The sequence below is a fragment of the Pinus tabuliformis genome, chromosome 2_1, assembly GCF_031772625.1.
Source record: "Pinus tabuliformis cultivar Carrire ecotype Pingquan chromosome 2_1, CPIR1, whole genome shotgun sequence".
Classification (NCBI taxonomy): domain Eukaryota; kingdom Viridiplantae; phylum Streptophyta; class Pinopsida; order Pinales; family Pinaceae; genus Pinus; species Pinus tabuliformis.
Genome location: NC_142299.1, coordinates 58993635 through 59018101, shown reverse-complemented (window position 1 = coordinate 59018101; position 24467 = coordinate 58993635). Strand labels below are relative to the sequence as shown.

Here is a 24467-nt window from a genome sequence, read left to right as displayed (position 1 = left end):
ATCATTCTGGAACCTGTACTCACTATTCTCAGATACTTGTGATATGTACACCACGCATCCACTTGTTAACCTTTACGAGAATACAATATGATTGATGACTTGTAATAGGCCTAACACAATAAATATCTACATTGTAAATAGGAGATATTAGTAAATAGAGTTATTGAAAACACTATTTATGATAAGTAGGAAAAGAATAAAGGTACACCTCCCTTTCATCAAATTTGTATAAATAAAGTGCCAAACATTTTAATCATCATCCATAGTCAAATTATCAAAGAAAATTTAATTATTTCCTGTCAGTTAGTATGTATTTGCACTACTGTTCCTCAAATGTTCCATGTCTTTGGTTTTGTCTCAACATTGCTTATTGATGTGCTTAACATGTGTGATGATGCTCTGAATCTCTCACCTATTGTACCTGCTGAACATTACCAGTTGTCTCGATGTTTGTATAGATCTGTAACGCGAGAGTTTGTACTCTTATTTTTATGTATTGTTAAACAAGAATACTTGTTATCAGAGTAATATGGACTACAAGCCAAATTTGTTTAGTCACATAAATTACATAAACTTTTTACAAAATTTTGGTTAAATATAAAAGCTGTATTAACATCAGATAAGCCTGTTAATCTCAAACCTGCTCAAAGATTGGATCTTAATACTGGCACCACAAATGTCAATTAGCCACATGCTTCCCTGCATGACCCGTTTCTTTTCCAGTGCCCTAGTTACATTCTCGTCAAAGAAATATGTATATTACACAAAATTTATGAAACCAGAACGCCCTCAAAGTTGTGGCCTCAGATCTTGTCATTTGCCGATTCTCCAATATGCTTCCTATCAGCATATTCAATAGTTCAATATGTACGTCATCTGATAAAATAATACTTGCAAGAAAAGAATCAGCATGTTTCCACCAAGGAAAACACGGGAATGCCCTTGGAGTTGATGCATGTGCATGTAACACAGAGTTCTTCACCAACTTCAAAGTTGTTCTTCCCCCCAGCCTGCACATTCGAGAATACCACATGCGAAGTAATTAATGAACAAACAATGATGTCTTTTAGTTAATCCATATTACCAAAATAATATTTCCAAATTCCTTATTTACCGAGTTGGCTGGGATTATATGCCATAACACAACAAAAATTAATCGACAGTTCCAACTAACACAAATTTTTGAAACCATCAAAATACTCGAATAATACAGATACTGTTGAAACCAACAATTTATGAGAAACCGTCTTGCTTTCTACAGAAGTTTTATGTGTATTGTGATGGGCAGAATAGTCGCACTATATGAAAAATAAACTTTGAACCAGTCTTTCCAGTTATTTCTCTGCCCCAAACTGAAATCATGTAGGATTAGAATGACTGGACTATTTGACCTCGAGAAAATAGAATGACAGGATTATTTCTATGGATGTGCAAGCATCAAAACAAGGCATGGAAAAAGAAGAGTGTATATATGTCAGATATCAAGTAATACACACAAAAAAACTCCTTTCTTTATAATAAAATATTGTTTCGTAAAGGATGGTCGAGTCATAGTTTAGTATAGTATGCTGTGTAATTACGTGTTAATAAAGGAAACTATAATAAAAGCCACAGCATGTCGAATATTGAGAAGATGATATTATGAATATCTAACAAGCACGAAAGTAAAGCCACATTTATGGATGTATTGGCATTTGACCATCTTCGCAAACCTATGTTCCACCAAGTTTATGGGAAGCGGGAGTGCAGGAGCAATAAGATGCAAAAGGGGGACATGTGGAAGCACTACAAATTTTAGGGAAATTCAGGAGATGAGGAGACGTTGAGGTCCAAGCATAGGGGTGCACGTCTATAAAAATTTAAAAAAATAAAAGAAAAATGAAAAATTCCCAACAATGACTATTCATCCCATACAAATTCATCATTGTGCAATCCAATGGAAACACTATAATCCTGCCAATCTTGAAATATTGAAAGTTGTCAAGTCTGCTGAATTCTGAATAGGATATGAAATTCTACTTTCTCCATATGAGTCCACTGAGGTTGCAACCATTCAAACATCCTAAAACAATTAATGATAAAATTTTGAGTACAAGTGATGTTCTCCTTTATACGGATTCGCGTCTTGGATGGATCCACCACTGATCCTCTGACAAAACTGTGGTTCTGAAAATCGAAACCGCGGTTCTGCCAAATTTTCGTGGTTTATGAGCTTTTGGAACTGCGATGGTTCTGAACTGCGGTTCTCGAGGCCTAAACTGCAATTATGACATAGTTCTACAAGCCTGAACCCCATTTTTGCCACAGTTCCAAAAAGTGCTCACATGGTTCTGTGGTTTTTTTCCTTTATTTGAGGGGGGAGGGAGCATTTTCAAACTGTTATGTGAGGAACTATGCTTCCCGAACACTCCCAAGGTGCTCCCTTGATGCTTCCCTAGACGCTTCCTAAATGCTCTTAATGGTAATGTTAAATTCTTAAAGTAAAAGTGACATTTTACTCAAACTTTTAAGATTACCCTGAAATGACTATAGATGTTTGAGAGTGGTTCCAACCTCATTTAAATTCATATGGAGAAAATAGAATTTCATATCCCATTAAAAATTCAGCAGACTTAACAATTTTCTGGATCAATGGGATTGTGGCATTTGAATCATCCAAGAATTGTTCGTTTATGTGATGTAAAAGGATGTTGCCCCTCAAAGAGGTTTATTTTCAAGTCATTGATCTATCTTTTCTTCTATTTTGTGATTTGGTTACATAATATTTGGTATTAGAGCTCTGGACCCTAGGGTTTCACTGCTTTAAGCAGGTCATCTTAGCATTTTGTTATCAAAAAAAATCTGCGAGTCTTCAAAAGCTGAAATTTCGACCGCTTGGAGTTGAAATCGTGATAAACATCGTGTAAAATTTTAAAAGTTTGGTTCACTGTATTTTCAAAGATATGGTCTAAATAAGTTAGGGTTTCTGCATGCAACAGAATTCAATGTAATAAAATGTTTAGAGGAAAATCGTCATAACTTTCTCTTTGTGCATTGGATTTGAATTTTGTAAGAAGTGATTGAAAGTGCATGAATTATAGTTTATCGTATATCTTTTGCATGGGCAAAGGTAGAAAGAGTACCACGTTGCATCTCGAAGAAGTTCGCTCTAATGAACCAGTCCATAATTAGGTCATCGTGGGAGATTTGACATAACTTTATCTTGAAGAATCCAATCTCATTCTGGCTTGTGGCATTGGAAATAAGACTCAAGGGGTTGGAATACGACAAAATTTCAAACCTTGGAGAGCCGAAATAACGGAGATAAAATAGTTTCAAGTTCAGTATAATCAACAAGCTCTAAAATGTGTGTATTTTTAAATTTGTGTTACTTTTGTTTAAAAAATCAGTTTGAAGTGATTCAAAGGGCATAGTGAAGAATAGATATCATTAATTGGTTCCAAAATACCTCCCAAACTAAAAAATACTACACCCATTAAGCCTCAGAAAGCTCTAATATGACGCATGAAGAAGAAATGCAACATGACATATCAAAATTACGGGACCAAGTGCAACAACTTTCACTTTCACATAGAGAAACTAAAGATGAGTTGGAAACAATGATGAATATTAAGATGAATGGTTTAGAGACAAAAATAAAAGGGGACATGGAAGGTTTAAAAGCAAACATGGAAGATCTGAAGGAAGATTTGACAAAATCGATACAAGAAAAGCTTCCTAATGGTGACAAGGTAGTCCATGAAACTCATGATGAAAACAAAAGGAATGTGAATCGTGATTTTAAAGGCTCCAACTTTAGTCTGAAGACCAACCATATTCCAAAGATAGATACGTGGAAGTTTGATGGCAAGGATCCGGTAACATGGATACTACAAATGGAGTAGTTATTTGATCTACACGATATGCAACACACACAAAACTACGCACTGCATCTTTATATATAGAACCTAATCAATTTGCATGGTATCGATGGCTTTGTTTTTGTAAAGCACTTGTCACTTGGACAATTTTTACAGAGAAATCAATAGCATATTATGAGGATACAAAGAGAAATACCTTCTTTAGCCAAATGATAAACCTCAAACAAAAGGGTTTAGTTGGGGAGCACATTGAGGAATTCCAAAGATTGAACATCAAAGTAACTAATATTCCAGAAGAGCATCTAGTTGAGGTCTTCATAGAGACTTTAAAAGATAACATCCAGCATGAGGTTCGCCTTTGGAAACCTAAGTCATTGGAGAATGCATTCAAGGTGGCAAGAAAAGTTGAAAGCAAAATTATGGCAACAAGAAGGTCTATCACTCATAACTATAAAGATGGAAGTGTTTTCACTCCTAGCTTCCCACAACCTACAAGGTTGACACCACTAAAAGTCATAGGTGTGCTGAGAATAAATTATTTTACATAGATTGGGAAGAGGAGGAAGAAAAGGAACAAGAAACATCAAAAGAAAAAGATATACACCAGAAACCAACCCCAAGGGTTGAAGAATTGAATCCAACCATATCTTGAGAAGAATTGAATCCAACCATTGGTGGGAATTACCACTCCTCAAATTCTCAATATAGAAGGATATATCAAGAAGATAAAAGTAATAGTGCTAATTGATTCAGGTAGTACTCATAATTTTATTCATCGTAAGGTATCCAAGGATTTGAATTGCTTTCTATATCCAACACTAGATGTCAATTGATGGTTGCAAATGGAGGAACTATAAATTGTTCAGCGAAGTGCCATAATATCGACCCAACCATGGGGGATTATGTCTTGAATAGTCCAATGCTTGTCATTCCAATGGGCGGTGTGGATTATGTCTTGAATAGTCCAATGCTTGTCATTAATTGGTTCCAAAATACCTCCCAAACTAAAAAATACTACACCCATTAAGCCTCAGAAAGCTCTAATATGACGCATGAAGAAGAAATGCAACATGACATATCAAAATTACGGGACCAAGTGCAACAACTTTCACTTTCACATAGAGAAACTAAAGATGAGTTGGAAACAATGATGAATGTTAAGATGAATGGTTTAGAGACAAAAATAAAAGGGGACATGGAAGGTTTAAAAGCAAACATGGAAGATCTGAAGGAAGATTTGACAAAATCGCTACAAGAAAAGCTTCCTAATGGTGACAAGGTAGTCCATGAAACTCATGATGAAAACAAAAGGAATGTGAATCGTGATTTTAAAGGCTCCAACTTTAGTCTGAAGACCAACCATATTCCAAAGATAGATACGTGGAAGCAATGTTGCACGAAGCGGGAGTGAAGCGGAAGCGCGGAGCGCGGAAGCGTCATTTTCCAAAAATCCAGGAAGCGAAGCGTCCGCGGAAGCGTCTGCTATATATATATATATATATATTTATATTTTTTTGCATTTATACTCAAAACAAACATCCCAAAGTGTTAACTTGATGCCCTTTGTTAAGACATTACAAGTTAATTACTCCTAGTTAAACGAGAACTGAGTTTATTGGTAAGTTGGTGAGTGAAATTTCCGATTCCTAATCCCTTGTATATCTAGATATTTCTCAGTACATGTTCCTGTCTTCAAAATTTTAGGTTTCCATGTAGCTACAACCTAGAGAAATTCTATCATCCAATAGAGTGGCAGAGACTGCAACTCAAACTATTAGATCACAGTAGTGGATAGATCTGTAATCCATGAATCCATGTGGCTTTTATTGAATTAATATAGGCCCCAGAAGGCTGTAAAAATCTGTACTTTTGTCTTCATAACCACAACCAGCTTTGGGATTCATCATTTATGTATCATTTGGGGCATGGGTTTGCGTGCTCTTTATATCATGGGCAGCCACAACCTATTTTCTTATCGAGCTCTAGCATTTCCTTTATGCATGCCAGAGTAATGAATAAGGGACCCTTCCCTTTATTTATTCAATAGCTTGTTGAGGTGAGTGATTCAGATTCTGGAATTCAATCATCTATCGAAGTGTTGCCATGTGGAAAAGGAGAAGAATGATTAAGATTACAGAATTCTACAATCTATCGAAGTGTTGTCAAGTGAAAATGGAGAAGAGCGATTACTATTCCAGAATTCCACCTGTCAAAGTATTTTCAATTGGAAATGGAGCAAAGAATTTAAGATTCCGGAGTACCACCATCTAGCAAAGTGTTATCAAATGAAAAAGGATAAACTAACCAAGATGATATTTGAACCGAATGATTCCTAGGGAGTCATCATCCACTGTGAAAGTTGGGTTGCATATTGGATGTACAGAATTAGAGATTTTCTTATTTTTTGAGAGTTCAGGATATATTGCTTCCTTTTTCCTGGGATTGAGTAGATCTTTCTTCTCACTACAGTGTCTTCATCCTTATAATATTGGTGGATCACAAAACTTTCTCTGCAGTTTCTTGAGCTGCATATTTGGTCAAGCAATGAAAAGCCCCTTTAATGTCCTCCAAGCAACCTGCAAGAGCCCCAGTATTTTTGTTTCTCTTGTCATGTCTTGGTAACAGAAGGAATATTGTGGAATTTAATAATCTCCATTAGAGGTTCCTGATACATTTTGATGTCCTTTTTTCATGAGTAAGTTCATACTATGTATGATATTTTCCCGCTGAATGTTTTGGGTGGACACTTCACCTGTCTCCAGGGGAAAGAAAAACAGTGAGATAGAGAACGACGGGTCAGTGATGAATGAAGTGCTGAACATAAAGGCTGTAGAGAGGATGAGACAGAAAAATGACACTAAGTTCATGATTAGTGTCCACTTGAAACACGACCATGTGATTTCTTAATTGCTGAAGGTTGCAATTTCATTCCAGATAAATGCTTGGAATGTCCATTAAGGCTTTGAATTTTTAATTATACCAGATATATGGTAAGAATGGAATGTGATTTTGATTAAACTTTTCGCTGTAAATGCATCTATAATATGTCTGTCAAGACTCAAGTGAGCTTTAAGTGTCTATAATTTATATTTTTATATATATATATTGTGTTTATTTCGGTATTTAACTTCATACAGCAAGTTAATTTTTGCTGCCCGCGGGTTGCGTCCGGGTTGCGTCGGGTTGCGTCCGGGTTGCGTGCGGGTTGCGTGCGCTTCCGGGCGGGTTGCGTGGCGCAACCTGATGCCCGAATCGCCCTCCGAAGCGTGGATCCGAGGCAACGCCACCTAAAAACCAGGAATCGTTTTTAAAAAACGGAATCGCGCAACCTAAAATTTGGAATCGCGCTTCGCCTGGAGATTCCGGAACGATTCCGTACGGGTCGCGGTTCCGGCTTAGGATCCGGGGGGGGGCGATTCCTGCAACTCTGCGTGGAAGTTTGATGGCAAGGATCCGGTAACATGGATACTACAAATGGAGTAGTTATTTGATCTACACGATATACAACACACACAAAACTACGCACTGCATCTTTATATATAGAACCTAATCAATTTGCATGGTATCGATGGCTTTGTTTTTGTAAAGCACTTGTCAGTTGGACAATTTTTACAGAGAAATCAATAGCATATTATGAGGATACAAAGAGAAATACCTTCTTTAGCCAAATGATAAACCTCAAACAAAAGGGTTTAGTTGGGGAGCACATTGAGGAATTCCAAAGATTGAACATCAAAGTAACTAATATTCCAGAAGAGCATCTAGTTGAGGTCTTCATAGAGACTTTAAAAGATAACATCCAGCATGAGGTTCGCCTTTGGAAACCTAAGTCATTGGAGAATGCATTCAAGGTGGCAAGAAAAGTTGAAAGCAAAATTATGGCAACAAGAAGGTCTATCACTCATAACTATAAATATGGAAGTGTTTTCACTCCTAGCTTCCCACAACCTACAAGGTTGACACCACTAAAAGTCATAGGTGTGCTGAGAATAAATTATTTTACATAGATTGGGAAGAGGAGGAAGAAAAGGAACAAGAAACATCAAAAGAAAAAGATATACACCAGAAACCAACCCCAAGGGTTGAAGAATTGAATCCAACCATATCTTGAGAAGAATTGAATCCAACCATTGGTGGGAATTACCACTCCTCAAATTCTCAATATAGAAGGATATATCAAGAAGATAAAAGTAATAGTGCTAATTGATTCAGGTAGTACTCATAATTTTATTCATCGTAAGGTATCCAAGGATTTGAATTGCTTTCTATATCCAACACTAGATGTCAATTGATGGTTGCAAATGGAGGAACTATAAATTGTTCAGCGAAGTGCCATAATATCGACCCAACCATGGGGGATTATGTCTTGAATAGTCCAATGCTTGTCATTCCAATGGGCGGTGTGGATTATGTCTTGAATAGTCCAATGCTTGTCATTAATTGGTTCCAAAATACCTCCCAAACTAAAAAATACTACACCCATTAAGCCTCAGAAAGCTCTAATATGACGCATGAAGAAGAAATGCAACATGACATATCAAAATTACGGGACCAAGTGCAACAACTTTCACTTTCACATAGAGAAACTAAAGATGAGTTGGAAACAATGATGAATGTTAAGATGAATGGTTTAGAGACAAAAATAAAAGGGGGCATGGAAGGTTTAAAAGCAAACATGGAAGATCTGAAGGAAGATTTGACAAAATCGCTACAAGAAAAGCTTCCTAATGGTGACAAGGTAGTCCATGAAACTCATGATGAAAACAAAAGGAATGTGAATCGTGATTTTAAAGGCTCCAACTTTAGTCTGAAGACCAACCATATTCCAAAGATAGATACGTGGAAGTTTGATGGCAAGGATCCGGTAACATGGATACTACAAATGGAGTAGTTATTTGATCTACACGATATGCAACACACACAAAACTACGCATTGCATCTTTATATATAGAACCTAATCAATTTGCATGGTATCGATGGCTTTGTTTTTGTAAAGCACTTGTCACTTGGACAATTTTTACAGAGAAATCAATAGCATATTATGAGGATACAAAGAGAATTACCTTCTTTAGCCAAATGATAAACCTCAAACAAAAGGGTTTAGTTGGGGAGCACATTGAGGAATTCCAAAGATTGAACATCAAAGTAACTAATATTCCAGAAGAGCATCTAGTTGAGGTCTTCATAGAGACTTTAAAAGATAACATCCAGCATGAGGTTCGCCTTTGGAAACCTAAGTCATTGGAGAATGCATTCAAGGTGGCAAGAAAAGTTGAAAGCAAAATTATGGCAACAAGAAGGTCTATCACTCATAACTATAAAGATGGAAGTGTTTTCACTCCTAGCTTCCCACAACCTACAAGGTTGACACCACTAAAAGTCATAGGTGTGCTGAGAATAAATTATTTTACATAGATTGGGAAGAGGAGGAAGAAAAGGAACAAGAAACATCAAAAGAAAAAGATATACACCAGAAACCAACCCCAAGGGTTGAAGAATTGAATCCAACCATATCTTGAGAAGAATTGAATCCAACCATTGGTGGGAATTACCACTCCTCAAATTCTCAATATAGAAGGATATATCAAGAAGATAAAAGTAATAGTGCTAATTGATTCAGGCAGTACTCATAATTTTATTCATCGTAAGGTATCCAAGGATTTGAATTGCTTTCTATATCCAACACTAGATGTCAATTGATGGTTGCAAATGGAGGAACTATAAATTGTTCAGCGAAGTGCCATAATATCGACCCAACCATGGGGGATTATGTCTTGAATAGTCCAATGCTTGTCATTCCAATGGGCGGTGTGGATTATGTCTTGAATAGTCCAATGCTTGTCATTAATTGGTTCCAAAATACCTCCCAAACTAAAAAATACTACACCCATTAAGACTCAGAAAGCTCTAATATGACGCATGAAGAAGAAATGCAACATGACATATCAAAATTACGGGACCAAGTGCAACAACTTTCACTTTCACATAGAGAAACTAAAGATGAGTTGGAAACAATGATGAATGTTAAGATGAATGGTTTAGAGACAAAAATAAAAGGGGACATGGAAGGTTTAAAAGCAAACATGGAAGATCTGAAGGAAGATTTGACAAAATCGCTACAAGAAAAGCTTCCTAATGGTGACAAGGTAGTCCATGAAACTCATGATGAAAACAAAAGGAATGTGAATCGTGATTTTAAAGGCTCCAACTTTAGTCTGAAGACCAACCATATTCCAAAGATAGATACGTGGAAGTTTGATGGCAAGGATCCGGTAACATGGATACTACAAATGGAGTAGTTATTTGATCTACACGATATGCAACACACACAAAACTATGCACTGCATCTTTATATATAGAACCTAATCAATTTACATGGTATCGATGGCTTTGTTTTTGTAAAGCACTTGTCACTTGGACAATTTTTACAGAGAAATCAATAGCATATTATGAGGATACAAAGAGAAATACCTTCTTTAGCCAAATGATAAACCTTAAACAAAAGGGTTTAGTTGGGGAGCACATTGAGAAATTCCAAAGATTGAACATCAAAGTAACTAATATTCCAGAAGAGCATCTAGTTGAGGTCTTCATAGAGACTTTAAAAGATAAAATCCAGCATGAGGTTCGCCTTTGGAAACCTAAGTCATTGGAGAATGCATTCAAGGTGGCAAGAAAAGTTGAAAGCAAAATTATGGCAACAAGAAGGTCTATCACTCATAACTATAAAGATGGAAGTGTTTTCACTCCTAGCTTCCCACAACCTACAAGGTTGACACCACTAAAAGTCATAGGTGTGCTGAGAATAAATTATTTTACATAGATTGGGAAGAGGAGGAAGAAAAGGAACAAGAAACATCAAAAGAAAAAGATATACACCAGAAACCAACCCCAAGGGTTGAAGAATTGAATCCAACCATATCTTGAGAAGAATTGAATCCAACCATTGGTGGGAATTACCACTCCTCAAATTCTCAATATAGAAGGATATATCAAGAAGATAAAAGTAATAGTGCTAATTGATTCAGGTAGTACTCATAATTTTATTCATCGTAAGGTATCCAAGGATTTGAATTGCTTTCTATATCCAACACTAGATGTCAATTGATGGTTGCAAATGGAGGAACTATAAATTGTTCAGCGAAGTGCCATAATATCGACCCAACCATGGGGGATTATGTCTTGAATAGTCCAATGCTTGTCATTCCAATGGGCGGTGTGGATTATGTCTTGAATAGTCCAATGCTTGTCATTAATTGGTTCCAAAATACCTCCCAAACTAAAAAATACTACACCCATTAAGCCTCAGAAAGCTCTAATATGACGCATGAAGAAGAAATGCAACATGACATATCAAAATTACGGGACCAAGTGCAACAACTTTCACTTTCACATAGAGAAACTAAAGATGAGTTGGAAACAATGATGAATGTTAAGATGAATGGTTTAGAGACAAAAATAAAAGGGGGCATGGAAGGTTTAAAAGCAAACATGGAAGATCTGAAGGAAGATTTGACAAAATCGCTACAAGAAAAGCTTCCTAATGGTGACAAGGTAGTCCATGAAACTCATGATGAAAACAAAAGGAATGTGAATCGTGATTTTAAAGGCTCCAACTTTAGTCTGAAGACCAACCATATTCCAAAGATAGATACGTGGAAGTTTGATGGCAAGGATCCGGTAACATGGATACCACAAATGGAGTAGTTATTTGATCTACACGATATGCAACACACACAAAACTATGCACTGCATCTTTATATATAGAACCTAATCAATTTGCATGGTATCGATGGCTTTGTTTTTGTAAAGCACTTGTCACTTGGACAATTTTTACAGAGAAATCAATAGCATATTATGAGGATACAAAGAGAAATACCTTCTTTAGCCAAATGATAAACCTCAAACAAAAGGGTTTAGTTGGGGAGCACATTGAGGAATTCCAAAGATTGAACATCAAAGTAACTAATATTCCAGAAGAGCATCTAGTTGAGGTCTTCATAGAGACTTTAAAAGATAACATCCAGCATGAGGTTCGCCTTTGGAAACCTAAGTCATTGGAGAATGCATTCAAGGTGGCAAGAAAAGTTGAAAGCAAAATTATGGCAACAAGAAGGTCTATCACTCATAACTATAAAGATGGAAGTGTTTTCACTCCTAGCTTCCCACAACCTACAAGGTTGACACCACTAAAAGTCATAGGTGTGCTAAGAATAAATTATTTTACATAGATTGGGAATAGGAGGAAGAAAAGGAACAAGAAACATCAAAAGAAAAAGATATACACCATAAACCAACCCCAAGGGTTGAAGAATTGAATCCAACCATATCTTGAGAAGAATTGAATCCAACCATTGGTGGGAATTACCACTCCTCAAATTCTCAATATAGAAGGATATATCAAGAAGATAAAAGTAATAGTGCTAATTGATTCAGGTAGTACTCATAATTTTATTCATCGTAAGGTATCCAAGGATTTGAATTGCTTTCTATATCCAACACTAGATGTCCATTGATGGTTGCAAATGGAGGAACTATAAATTGTTCAGCGAAGTGCCATAATATCGACCCAACCATGGGGGATTATGTCTTGAATAGTCCAATGCTTGTCATTCCAATGGCGGTGTGGATGTTGTATTAGGAGTCCAATAGTTGCAATCTTTGGAGACGATAGCTTTTAATTTTCTAGATTTTTTCTTGAAATTTTTCTCAGAAGGAAAGGAAATTGAATTAAGGGGTATCATAGGGAAACTTGAAAAGATAATTAGCTCTAATGGCATGACAAAGCTTTTGAAGAAGGAACAACAAAGGGTAATTGCACAATTATGTTCACTAGATGTTCAAACATCTAAGTCATCCATTTCTCTGACTCTCCAAAGGGTCATTGGAAATCATTCCAAGGTATTTGAAACTCTCAGAGGTCTCCCACCTATTTGCAATCATGATCATGCTATTCACTTGATTCAAGGAGAGTGAAATTGAACGTATGGTTGCAGAAATGCTAAAGTGTAATTGAACCTAGCTAAAGGTCTTCTCTTCTACAATAGTATTGGTGCACAAGAAGGATGCCTCACAGCAATGTGTTCGGATTATAGAGAGCTCACAAGCTCACTATTAAAGACAAGTTTCCCATCCCTGTCATTGATGAATTGTTGTATGAACTACAGGGATCAATTTACTTCACCAAGTTGGATCTTCATTCAGGATATCATCAAATTAGAATGAAGAAAAAAGACATTTTGAAAACAACTCCTGAAGGTCATTATGAATTTTTGGTCATGCCTTTTGGCCTTACTAATGCACCTTCCACATTTCAAGGTTTGATGAATTCAACTTTCAAACCCTTCCTTAGAAATTTTGTGTTAGTGTTTTTTATGATATACTAATCTACAGTAAGTCTTGGAAAGATCATGTTCAACATGTTGGCAGGGTGCTCAAACTATTGGAGGAGAAACAGTTAATTATATGCAAAACTCTCCAAATGTTTCTTTGGGGTGCAGGAAGTGGAATATTTGGGTCATATTGTATCCCATGAGGGTGTTAAGGTAGACCCTAAGAAAATTAAAGCCATCAAGGAATGGAAAATCCCAACAAACTTAGGGCATCTTCGAGGATTTCTCGAGTTGACAAGGTATTATTCTCAAGTTTGCTAAGAATTATGGGAAGATAACATCGCCTCTAACAACATTACTAAAGAAAGATGCATTTTTGGACTCTAGAAGCAACTAAGGCCTTTGAACATCTTAAAGAGGCAATGTGTCGAGATTTGGTATTAGCTACACCAGACTTCACAAAAACCTTTATTGTGGAATGTGATGCCTCAGGAAACTGCATTGGTGTTGTTTTAATGCAAGAAGGAAGACCTATTGCTTTTGAAAGTCGTCCAATCAGGGGAAAGTATTTACATAAACCTATTTATGAGAAGGAAATGGTGGCAATCTTACATGCACTAAAGAAATGACGCACTTACTTAACGGGAAGACACTTCAAGGTAAAAACATATCATGATACTCTTAAATACTTGTTGGAACAAAGATTATCTTCAAAAGAGCAGCAAAAATGGGTCACAAATATGTTGGGTTATGACTTTGAAATCATCTACAAAAAAGGGAAGAAAAATGTTATTGCAGATGCACTCTCAAGAAGGGATGAAGATGTGGAAGCATTGTTCTATGCCATTTCTATTATCCACCCTGATTGGATCACTAAAGCAAGGGAGGAAGGGAAGAATGATGAAGAGGTATGGACATTCATTCAAAAAGTGCAGTAAAATCTCAAAGCATTTGATTCATTTATTTTGAAAAATGATTCACTGTGGTACAAAGATCACTTATATCTATGTAAGAACTCCCAACTTAAACAAAAGGTTCTTTTGGAATTGCATCTCTCTCCTATAGGAGGGTACTTAGGATTTTTAAAAACATACCATAGGTTGAAGAAGGTTTTTTTGGGATGGCCTTAAATCTAATATTTAGAAGTTTGTGGCAGAATGTTTGGTTTGCCAACAAAATAAAGTTGAGACAATTAAGACCCCAGGGCTTTTACAACCATTAGCCATTCTAAGTTAGCATTGGGAAGAGGTATCAATGGATTTTATCACATGTTTACCCAAATCTAAAGGAAAGAGTGTTATCATGGTGGTAGTTGGTATACTTACCAAGTATGCACACTTTTGTTCACTATCTTACCCATTCAAAGCCAGTACAGTCGCTACTACATTTGTGGAAACTATTCAAAAGATGCATGGAAACCCAAAGATTATTGTAGGTGAAAGAGATCCCATTTTCACTAGAAATTTTTGGATTGAATATTTTCTTGTCTTGGTAGTCAATTAACTCATAGTTCATCTTATCATCCTCAATCTGATGGGCAAACTAAGATAGTGTACAAATGTTTGGAAGGATATCTTTGTTGTTTTGTATCTGATAAACAAACACAGTGGATCATGTGGTTACCCCTGGTAGAATGGTGGTATAACACTTCCTTCCATACCGCAACAAAAATGACCCTTTTATGGCACTTTATGGATATCATCCATCATCCATCACATCATCTTCAAGAGACAATTCTAAGTTTCAAGCAATGGAAGATCACATCGAGCATCAACAACAAGTTCTCCAACTCTTAAAGGATAACTTGACTCTGGCACAGAACCAAATGAAACAACAGGCAAATCAACATCGCAGTGAAAGAAGTTTTGATGTGGGTGATTCGGTATTTTTACGACTACAACCATATAAACAAATGTCACTTAAGCAAGCTAAGAAGAATAATAAACTATTACCCAAGTATTATGGTCATTACAAGGTGCTGCAAAAGATTACTACCATGGCATAAAAATTGGAGCTATCTACATGTTCGTGAGTACACCAAGTTTTCCTTCTTTCATGTTTAAAGAAGGTTACAGGTGACAAGCTCCCAATTCAAACTATATTGCCAGAACTTAAAGAGGAAGGAAAAATCATATTGGACCCTGAAGCAATCATAGAAACAAGAATCTGATAGCTACAAAATAGATCAATTTTAGAGTATCTCATTAAGTGGAAGAACTTACCTACTAAAGACTCCACAAGAAAGGATGAGTATTTTATTCATAAACATCCAGAACTACTCAAGCGTTGAGAACAACACTTTCTTGAAGGAGAGGGACATCTTAGATCCCTACAATACTAGTGTAGCCCCCATATTGTTATTGTCGTGCCCATAAAAGCCTACTATTGTTATTGTTGTGCCCATAGAAGGCTACTATTGTTATTGTTGTGCCCTTGCATTATTATGTTATGTAGACCCTAATTATATTGTGAGACCTTAGACTCCTATATACCAAGGAGGTCTTGTCATTTGAATCATACAAGAATTGTTCATTTATATGGTGTAAAAGGAGGTTTCCCCCTCGAAGAGGCTTATTTTCAAGTCGTTGGTCTATCTTTCTTATGTTTTTTGATTTGGTTGCATAACATGGCCTTAGCGAAAATGTGCCCTTCACTCAACTCAAAATGATTGATCAAGCATATTAAGCTTTCTCTACCATATTATAAGGCTTGGATTAGGTTGTTTGATCAAAATTGGGCAATGTTGACTAGTATCCATAGAGAATTGAAGTAAAGGCAAAGGCTAGACAAGAAGAGAGGAATCGGGATTATAGATGGTTGATTCTCAAATAATTAATCATTAATGTACAATGGATGCCATATCTATCTTGATTTATGTACAAATATGAATGTTTTCATATCTTCTCCAACTAATTTGATATTTTGGATTTTTTTAATATAAACGCAAATATATATATATATATATATATATATATAGAGAGAGAGAGAGAGAGAGAGAGAGAGAGAGAGAGACGCTTCACATGTTAGATTTTTGGAAAATAACACTTTTGATGTTCTACTTCCAAAAAACATCCCCGCTTCATGCAACATTATTACCAAGGTCACAAACTCCTCAAAGCTCTCCCACACCCACTCCAACCACCAACCCCCCCCCCCCCCCCCCACATCGGGTTCTAATTTCCTTACATTAATCAACCTCCTTTACAACTCCCATATCCATCGTCGACTCAACGCAAGCTCGTGTCTATGTCACCTAGTTGAATTAGGTGCATTTTGATTCCTTAGTACCATATTGGAGAGGAATATGGAGGGCACATGTATAGGCATTAGACTCACCCAATAATATGACATCCCCTTTTGTTGAGTAGTGGGTGATGTTAGCATAAAGGTCCTAATGGGATCTCCGTTTGAATTATCATGAATACAAAATTGATATGAAGCAGGAGGAGAGTAAGAAACCACCATGTAAATGTCTCTAAAAAGGGAGGTTATGTTGGAAATACTAAGAGGGAGGCCTGAATCATTGATTCTTTTCAGTTGTTATCTTTGTCAGTTAAATCATTTATAATTAGAAGACAAAATGAATAACAGGAATAATGATTTTATTAATATAATCTTTACAATAAATCAAGTACAATGTATATAGGGTTGCAACCAGTTGCCAAGCACCAACTTGGAATTTTTGTGAGGCTCCAAACTCCAGGGCACCAACCCTGTCTTGTCTTGTTAGGGCACCAACCCTGTCTTGTCAAGGCACTAACCTTAGATTTAGGAGCACCAACTCCAAGGACACTAATCCTTCCAATTCTGAGGCACCAACCCCAAGGGCTCCAACCCTCTGTTATATATTGTCTAGATATGTTTGATAGTTATTCTCTGCTCCCAACATCTTCTTCACTAAATTCTGTCTATCTACACCTTCACTGCTACATCAATGACAGCATGCCTTCACATGTAGGAGTCTTCACAGCTCTTCATATTGCCCTAACAGAGTTTGCAAAGTTACCTCATGATGATTTCAAATAGCCATCATGGTCTCCAATAATGTTTCCAAGATTTGTTGAAGCTTTCCAACAAGATATCTATGCTAAGCCTCAATTTATGCACAAAAGCAATTCTCTATTTTCAAGCCTCTGTTCCTTACAGTTGTGGTAATTGTTTCAAGTGTGATTGCTTCTCACTGTTCTTGCTATCGCGATCTCTTACTTCCCTAAACCAGACTTACAAATGCTTCAATGCTGGTGCTGGCTACTGCTCCCTTCAAACGATGTCAGATGAAACTTTATTTTTCCCTTTCACAAAATTTTTCTTCAGGTTGCGTTATGTACTTGATTAATTCATCACAGGTCCGAGCCTTTCAAAGATTAACCCAATCAACAGATTGCTTCATCCTTCGGCTTCCTTCTGTCCTGCTGGACCTTCGGCTTCCTTCTGTCCTGCTGGACCTTCGGCTTCCTTCTGTCCTGTTGGACCTATGGCTTACTTCTGTCCTTCTGCTTACTTCCCTCTCACTCGATCTTCGACTTCTTTTGTACCTTCATCGTCTGCTAGACCTTTGGCTTCTCGACCTTTCGACGACTTCTTTCGTTCGCTTGACCTTCCGGCTTCCTCTGTTCCTTCAAGTTCACGATTTGTGAACTGTTACCTCTTCTCTATGATAGATGCCCAAGATATGTTACCCATATGGAGGTCCCACATGCCACGTCATCACCTTTAATCACAATCGCAACTTCTGGAGGTCTTCTTGTAACATAGTCAATCCCCTACGGCCAACGGAGCGGATGTGATATGATCTTAAGCAATTGTTAATAAATCGGTCAAGTCCACAACCTTATTGCAATCGACGGTTTGCGGGACTTCAACTGGCACATGGATTAAAAACGGCCTTAACCCCCACAGTTGACCATGATCTAAGGGTTGACTATGAGATCGACAGCGAGGATTGAGTGCGGGACTTCAACCACGATCAAGGAAGTCCGTACTTTCCTATCCCCGCTCTTCTGATAGTTGTTGCTCCTGTGACTTCTCTTCACTCTTTCGCTCTTCCGATAGTTTTCTTCTTTACTCCTTGGCTTCTTGCTCCTGTTGCTTTACTGGATCTACTGCGTCATTTGTTGTTCAATTGTTGTTCAATTATTGTTCAATTGTTGATCAATTGACCTCCTACGTCATTTGTTGTTCGATTGATGTTCAATTTCTATTCATTGACCTCCTGCGTCATTTGTTGTTCAATTGTTGTTCAATTGACCTCCTGCGTCATTTGTTGTTCAATTGACCTCCTGTTGCTCAATCCACTTGGGTCCTCCATCTCATCATATCATCATATATCAAACTTTCATCACTGTGAGCAGGCCTAGAATTTCAAATCCTTTCTGCCTGTCAAATGGAAATTTGTTGACGTTTTTGTATTTTTCATGCCCTTCATTTTATGTTCTATGCAAATTTGTGAATGTCAACCTCCCTTTATCTCGAAACTCTCTTTCAACTACTTTTGCATCTCAATTTTCATTAATCTTCCTCTAAAAGTGCATTGTTTTTTCTAAGTTAGCATAAACATGTTAATTTTTGCAATTTTATTCCATAGTAATATCTTTTGTTTAATTCTCTCTCTTTTTAATCATATAGTCTCTTATTTTCGAATTAAAAGAATAAGTTATTTCATTCTCAATTTTATTTTATGTTATAAAATATTTGACATTAAAAATTATTTCAATTTGCAACGTGGATTTAAGGATATAAATTTTGTTATTCATATGATAACTTTCTATTTATATAATGAAAAATAATTAGACCCTAATTCCGTTAATTTTTATATCTTTAAATTTTATATGATTTTAATTTAGTATATGTGTGTGTGTGTGAGAGAGAGAGAGAGAGAGAGTTGATAAAGAAAAAAACTACTAACACTCGTACTTAATTCTTTTGACTAAAAGATTTATAATAATGAGATATCTATAATTTACTTTTATTCTATCTATAATTTATTTTTATTCTTACTCATACAAAGCATTATAAATTCTTCAAACTTTTGAAAATATAAGCAAAACAACTAATCTTTACTTCTTATTTAAGAGTTATGTGTAATAATTATATTAAATTGAACTTCAATTTCATTTAATCATTAAAACAATTAATTTATAAAACAACCCAAAATATGTTATAACTAATTAAATCAACATTAAACCTAAAAAAAACAATTAAATTATTTTTAGAAGTCCACCAAAAAATACAATTAAATTATTTTAAAAAATACACGATAACATTTTGATTTTTTTCTTTAAATAAAAAAAGCCTCCAACCTCAAGTGCATACCACTCACTGATACAGCTAAATTTTTATTAACCTCAAACCATGTACACTCATAAAACTAGCCGCCTCGATAAAACATACAATCTCAACAATCACATTGGGAGTAAGTCCTATCATTTCTTTGACAAGTCAAAAACACCTCAAAATACTTCAATGCTTTACTGCACTGATAGAAACGATGTAAACTATAGACATTTTAAACCTTGGTTGGGCATGCCAGTGGGATCACGATGGCCTCTCAATTTTTGAGGAAGTGTGAAGTGCATAGATACGCTTATGTCAATAAATTTAAAGTTTTGTGTGCATTCAATACTATTAGTATGAATGCTATCTCAATCCATTTAAATTTGAATATGTGAAGTTTCAAAATGCATATGACAAGTTCACACAAATAAATAACATATCAAATTTGGAATTTGATATATGCAATCAATCATATTATTATATAATAATCATTTTAAAAACTTATAATCATATGGTGTCTTCTTAAGAGATTATCCCATAAAGTTTTTAGTTGAGACAACAATTTGGTTATGAGGATTATACAAAGTTTGAACCCTTAACCAATTTATTTATTATAAACACACAAACTCTAACTAGAAATAATTATGGGTGTTATACGACATTGCATTATACAACAAACTAACGTGAATCGTATAGATAAAAGTCAATTGTATTTGGTTTCCAAAAATAAAAATATTTTACCAAAAATTTTATGAGTATTCCCAATTATAGAGCTTGAGAGTGCAGAACAATTGTTGGAAACCTGAATTCCCAGTTAAAAAATTCAATGCAATTATGCTTTATGGCAGAGTTGTGGATTTAATACGAGCACGCTGGAGAGATTGAGAGTGCAGCCAACTACTTGTATTTAAACTTACTCTAAGTGGAAAATCCCTTAAATGGTATTGGTATTATAATTTTTGACGGTTTAAATTTGAAATCAGACGTCATTCTGACGAGTTGCAGATATAAAAGAGACGTCATATCTGACAGGTTAAATTTCTAGCTTGTCGTCAAATACGTCTTGAAACCCAAAATATGTCTTACAAGACGTCAAATTCCAGGCCTGACTATGAGCATTATGATCAATGGGCATCAATGGGCAATCATGTATCAAAGAATTTGCCATCACAAACACTGCTAAATTGACATCAATGACAACCTAGATTAACAATCTGCCCCTTTGTCATTGATGGCAATATTCTTCTTCTCTCCCCCTTTGACATCAATGGCAAAGGAGTGCACAAGGACTCCCCTTGTCGAACTGCTTCTGTTCTTTATGAATAGTATATTTTTATGGGTATGTTACTCCCCCTGTCGTGGTGCTCTTCTTCTTACTCAAGATAAAAGGATCGCTGCCTCATCATCAACTAGCACATTATCCCCTCTTCATGTCTCAGAACTTCTTTATAATTCTTTCAACAATTCTTAAAGATGCTCCATTTCAATGCTTCCAAATAGGCTCCAAATAGCCATACACCAAATGTTCAAGTCCAAGTTTTTATGCTTCTGCAATCCGAATTTTGTTGTCTTAACAGTTAGAATTAAGGAGTCTTTACGGTCTGAATCAGGAGAAGATGCCACTGATATTGTCATTCTTGCTATCTTTCATCAAATCAGGATTCCTTTATATCTCGATTCTCTGTGCTTCTCCTTAAGTTACAGAGTTATATTTGACTGCACAACATTCTCCTTTCTATAGTCCTTTTGATGAGCCATCTTTTCCTTGTGTTCTTGTAAAAGTCTCTACAAGTTATCTCCACTAGCAAATTTTAATATCCAATCTGTGACTGTCTTTTAAATTCTTTTACTGGTTGACAACTTTTTGCAATGCTTCAATTATGCTAGATTCTTCCAACTACTCTTGCTTCAAGCTCCATTCCTAGATGTGTTTGTTTGTTTGAAGGTTGCCTCTATTACTGTCCTTGATTTACTTGTTCTCACATTATATCCCTAAGTCGAGACATTCAACTTCTGTAATACCAACAACATAGTTATTTGTCCTATTTCTCTAGCATTAGATAGACTTCTCTGCTGCTCCAATTTCTGCTTAGTGATCAAATGGAAAACATCTTCAACAACAGTCCAAAGAATGATTACAAGATCATGTTCTTCAATGTAGTGCTCCTGAGAAATGATCTTTATCAAAGGATGATTGTTAATATAGCTCAACAAGGATTTCATAAGGACCCTTTCATGAATAGCTTTTGCAATAATGATCAAGAATCACAAGCTCCCCCTAACTATATGCATGGTCTCCTTTTGGCAAAATCCCATCATCAATCACTCGAAATATCAAGAATATCTTCGTCAAGTCAACAACATATGTTGTTGGCTGGAGGGTTCAGGAGATTTTCAAATTGTATTTGCTTTCTTCTCCATACTTGTGTAACTTTCCTTTTTAGCATGGTTCTAGCTTGAGAAGGTGCCCAAATCAAGTTACAATTACGTGCCATATGACCAATGTTATGACACTTGAAGCATTCTATGTTGTTCATGAACAAGAATTCACGACTTCTTCTTGCGAAATTGCTTCTCGGAGATTGAAGGGGATCATTATAAGCCCTACAATCTTTTGCCATGTGTCCAAAGTTTGTACACAAATAACAATAACCAAGAAATAAACTTTGGTACCTGGGAGATGGAGATTTCCTTGATGTACTTCTGAAGCCTTTCTTCCTTGAGATCCTTTGATGATAATTATTGCTTCTCGCATCCTTTACAACATTTGCATTTCTTCTTGGAAGAGGACTTCCTTCATTATCGCCTTGACTCTTATCTTTACCTTTGCTGAAACTGGGAGCATCAACATTTCTTTCTGACTTCCTCATATCCTTGTTGTTTGAAGCATTATCATTCTTGCTTGAGGATTCACCTGCATACCCGAGACCTGATTTATCAAATGGACATCTTTGATGGTTGAGCATGTCATCCAAGGCTTGAGAGCTCTTCAAGGTTTTGTCCATCCCTTCAACCTTTTTCCTGAGGGAGACAATCTCTTCTTCCAATTTTTCACAATCATTATTCTTCTTAGCAAGTTGTTTCTCAATCTCTTCCTTAATACGTATTGCTTCATTTGCTTCTAATTTAAGGGAGATGATATCTGACTTCATTTTGAAGATTTCTTCATTTTCCTTTGCTAGACTGCTCTCCATTTCTTCCTTGATCCTTGTAGCTTTACATGTTTCGGCCTTGAGAAGGTTGATGTTAGATTTTAATTTGAAGATTTCTCCATCCTTTGCTTTTAGTTGACATATCATGGTGTTTCTCTCCTTTTCTGCTTCATCAACCTGTCCTTCTATGATTGCCAATGCTTCCATTGTCTTCTCAGCTCCTTGTGCTAACTTTCTTGCTTCTTGTAGTTGAGATTTGAGAGAGGAGACCTCTACCTTGTACTGACCAATCTCTTCTTCAAGTTTGTTCAAGTTGACTTGACAAGTTATCTTCCCGTTTCTTTGCATTATCCAATTGATTTGTCATGGATATGACTTCTTCATGATGCTTTCTTTTGCTTTGATGAAATTCCTTCTTAAGCTTGGAAAGCTCTTCATCCCTTTCTTGTGCTTGAAGCTTGACAAGGTCAACTTTCTTCCTTGTTTGGTCTTGGTCACCAGCTAGTGCTTTCTTATTAAGTTCCTTGTTATCCTTTTTCAAATTGATAATCTCTTCCATCACAACCACAAGTTTAGTGAGGAGATCTTCTACAAAGTCTTTTTCATTCTCTTCATTTTCTAGATCTTCTTTAGCCTTGATGTCATCAATCTTATCTTCAGCTTCCTTGACGGGCTCTGAATTTTCTTCTTGTTTTCAATCATTTTCTTGACTAGAGATCATTGTCAATGCTCCTTTTGAGTCAAAATCATGAAGTTTGTCCCATATACCCTTCGCTGACGAACATTTTCCTAAATTGTTTTTTATAGAATTTGGTAGCCCATTCAAGATTGCCTTCATCGCTTTTGCATTGTACTCCTTGGATTCTCCATTCATCATGTTATCAGTAATTACTCATTCCCATACATCAATGCCTTGAGTCTTTAAGAAATTCCTCATTCTTGCTTCCCATATATCAAAGTTTTCATTGAACCATGGAGCCTTCACAAATTGATTGACTTCTATTTCAATCGTAGAGAGAGACACAACTTTAGGAGGATTGGAGACTTTCTTCCTTAGCTTCGCCATTTGTCTTCTAATGATCCACCTTCAAGCTGTTAGGCTTTTGAGTGAAGGTACTGGCTGTGATACCTGTGGTCGCATAGAGTGTCTAGGCATCGCGACAACGCTCAGATCTGAGGTTGTCACCCTGATCCCTGATCTCTCCGTTTAAGCTGTCTCCCTATAGCAGGATAAGGGGGGTAGACCCTATGGAAAAAAGGAGAACTAGCTGGGAATCAGCCGGTTCAAGAGACACATCGAAGCAATCGACTACTTGATTAAGGCTTAACAAGATTTGGAGCTTGATTAGAATTTAAATAATTAACACCAATGCCTTAAGGAGTCAATGATCCAAGTAAATGATTAGCAATTGTTGCTTTATGATTGCTTGAAAATATTTGCCAAACATTTAACATGTAACGAGCATTAAAAAAAAAAAATTCAAGCAATAACAGTCAATTTCAATAGATGCACAACGTCTTAGCAATTAAATTTCAAGAGAAGCAAACGCTTTTAAACAACCACGAGATTTAAATGCTAACCAATTTTGATCCCAGAACTAAAAGATTTGTGCTTAGGACTTCAAATAGTTAATCTCTAGATATAAAAATTTAAGCACTTTTAACTATAGTAAAATGACAAACAACACAAGAATTTGTTGTTAGATCTTTCCTTGGCATAAAAACACCAAGAAGAAACTTTAGATTTGCCAACTTTAATTGATCCTTCGAAAAACTTTCTCAGTGTGCTAACCTAGACTTAATGTGGTGAATGATGAATTAATTTTTTTTAATCAAAAAAAAAAATCTAT

General features: G+C 36.1%; 1 protein-coding gene across 1 annotated transcript in view; it reads right to left on the bottom strand.

Moving 5' to 3' along the window:
* Positions 1-449: 449 nt before the first annotated feature.
* LOC149198770 (polyribonucleotide nucleotidyltransferase) overlaps positions 450-24467 on the bottom strand; it is a 445102-nt gene continuing 421084 nt past the window's right edge. The window contains 1 exon segment of the mRNA XM_089400351.1: positions 450-1010. Coding sequence (XP_089256477.1) covers positions 906-1010 — 105 coding nt within the window. The 3' untranslated portion in view covers positions 450-905.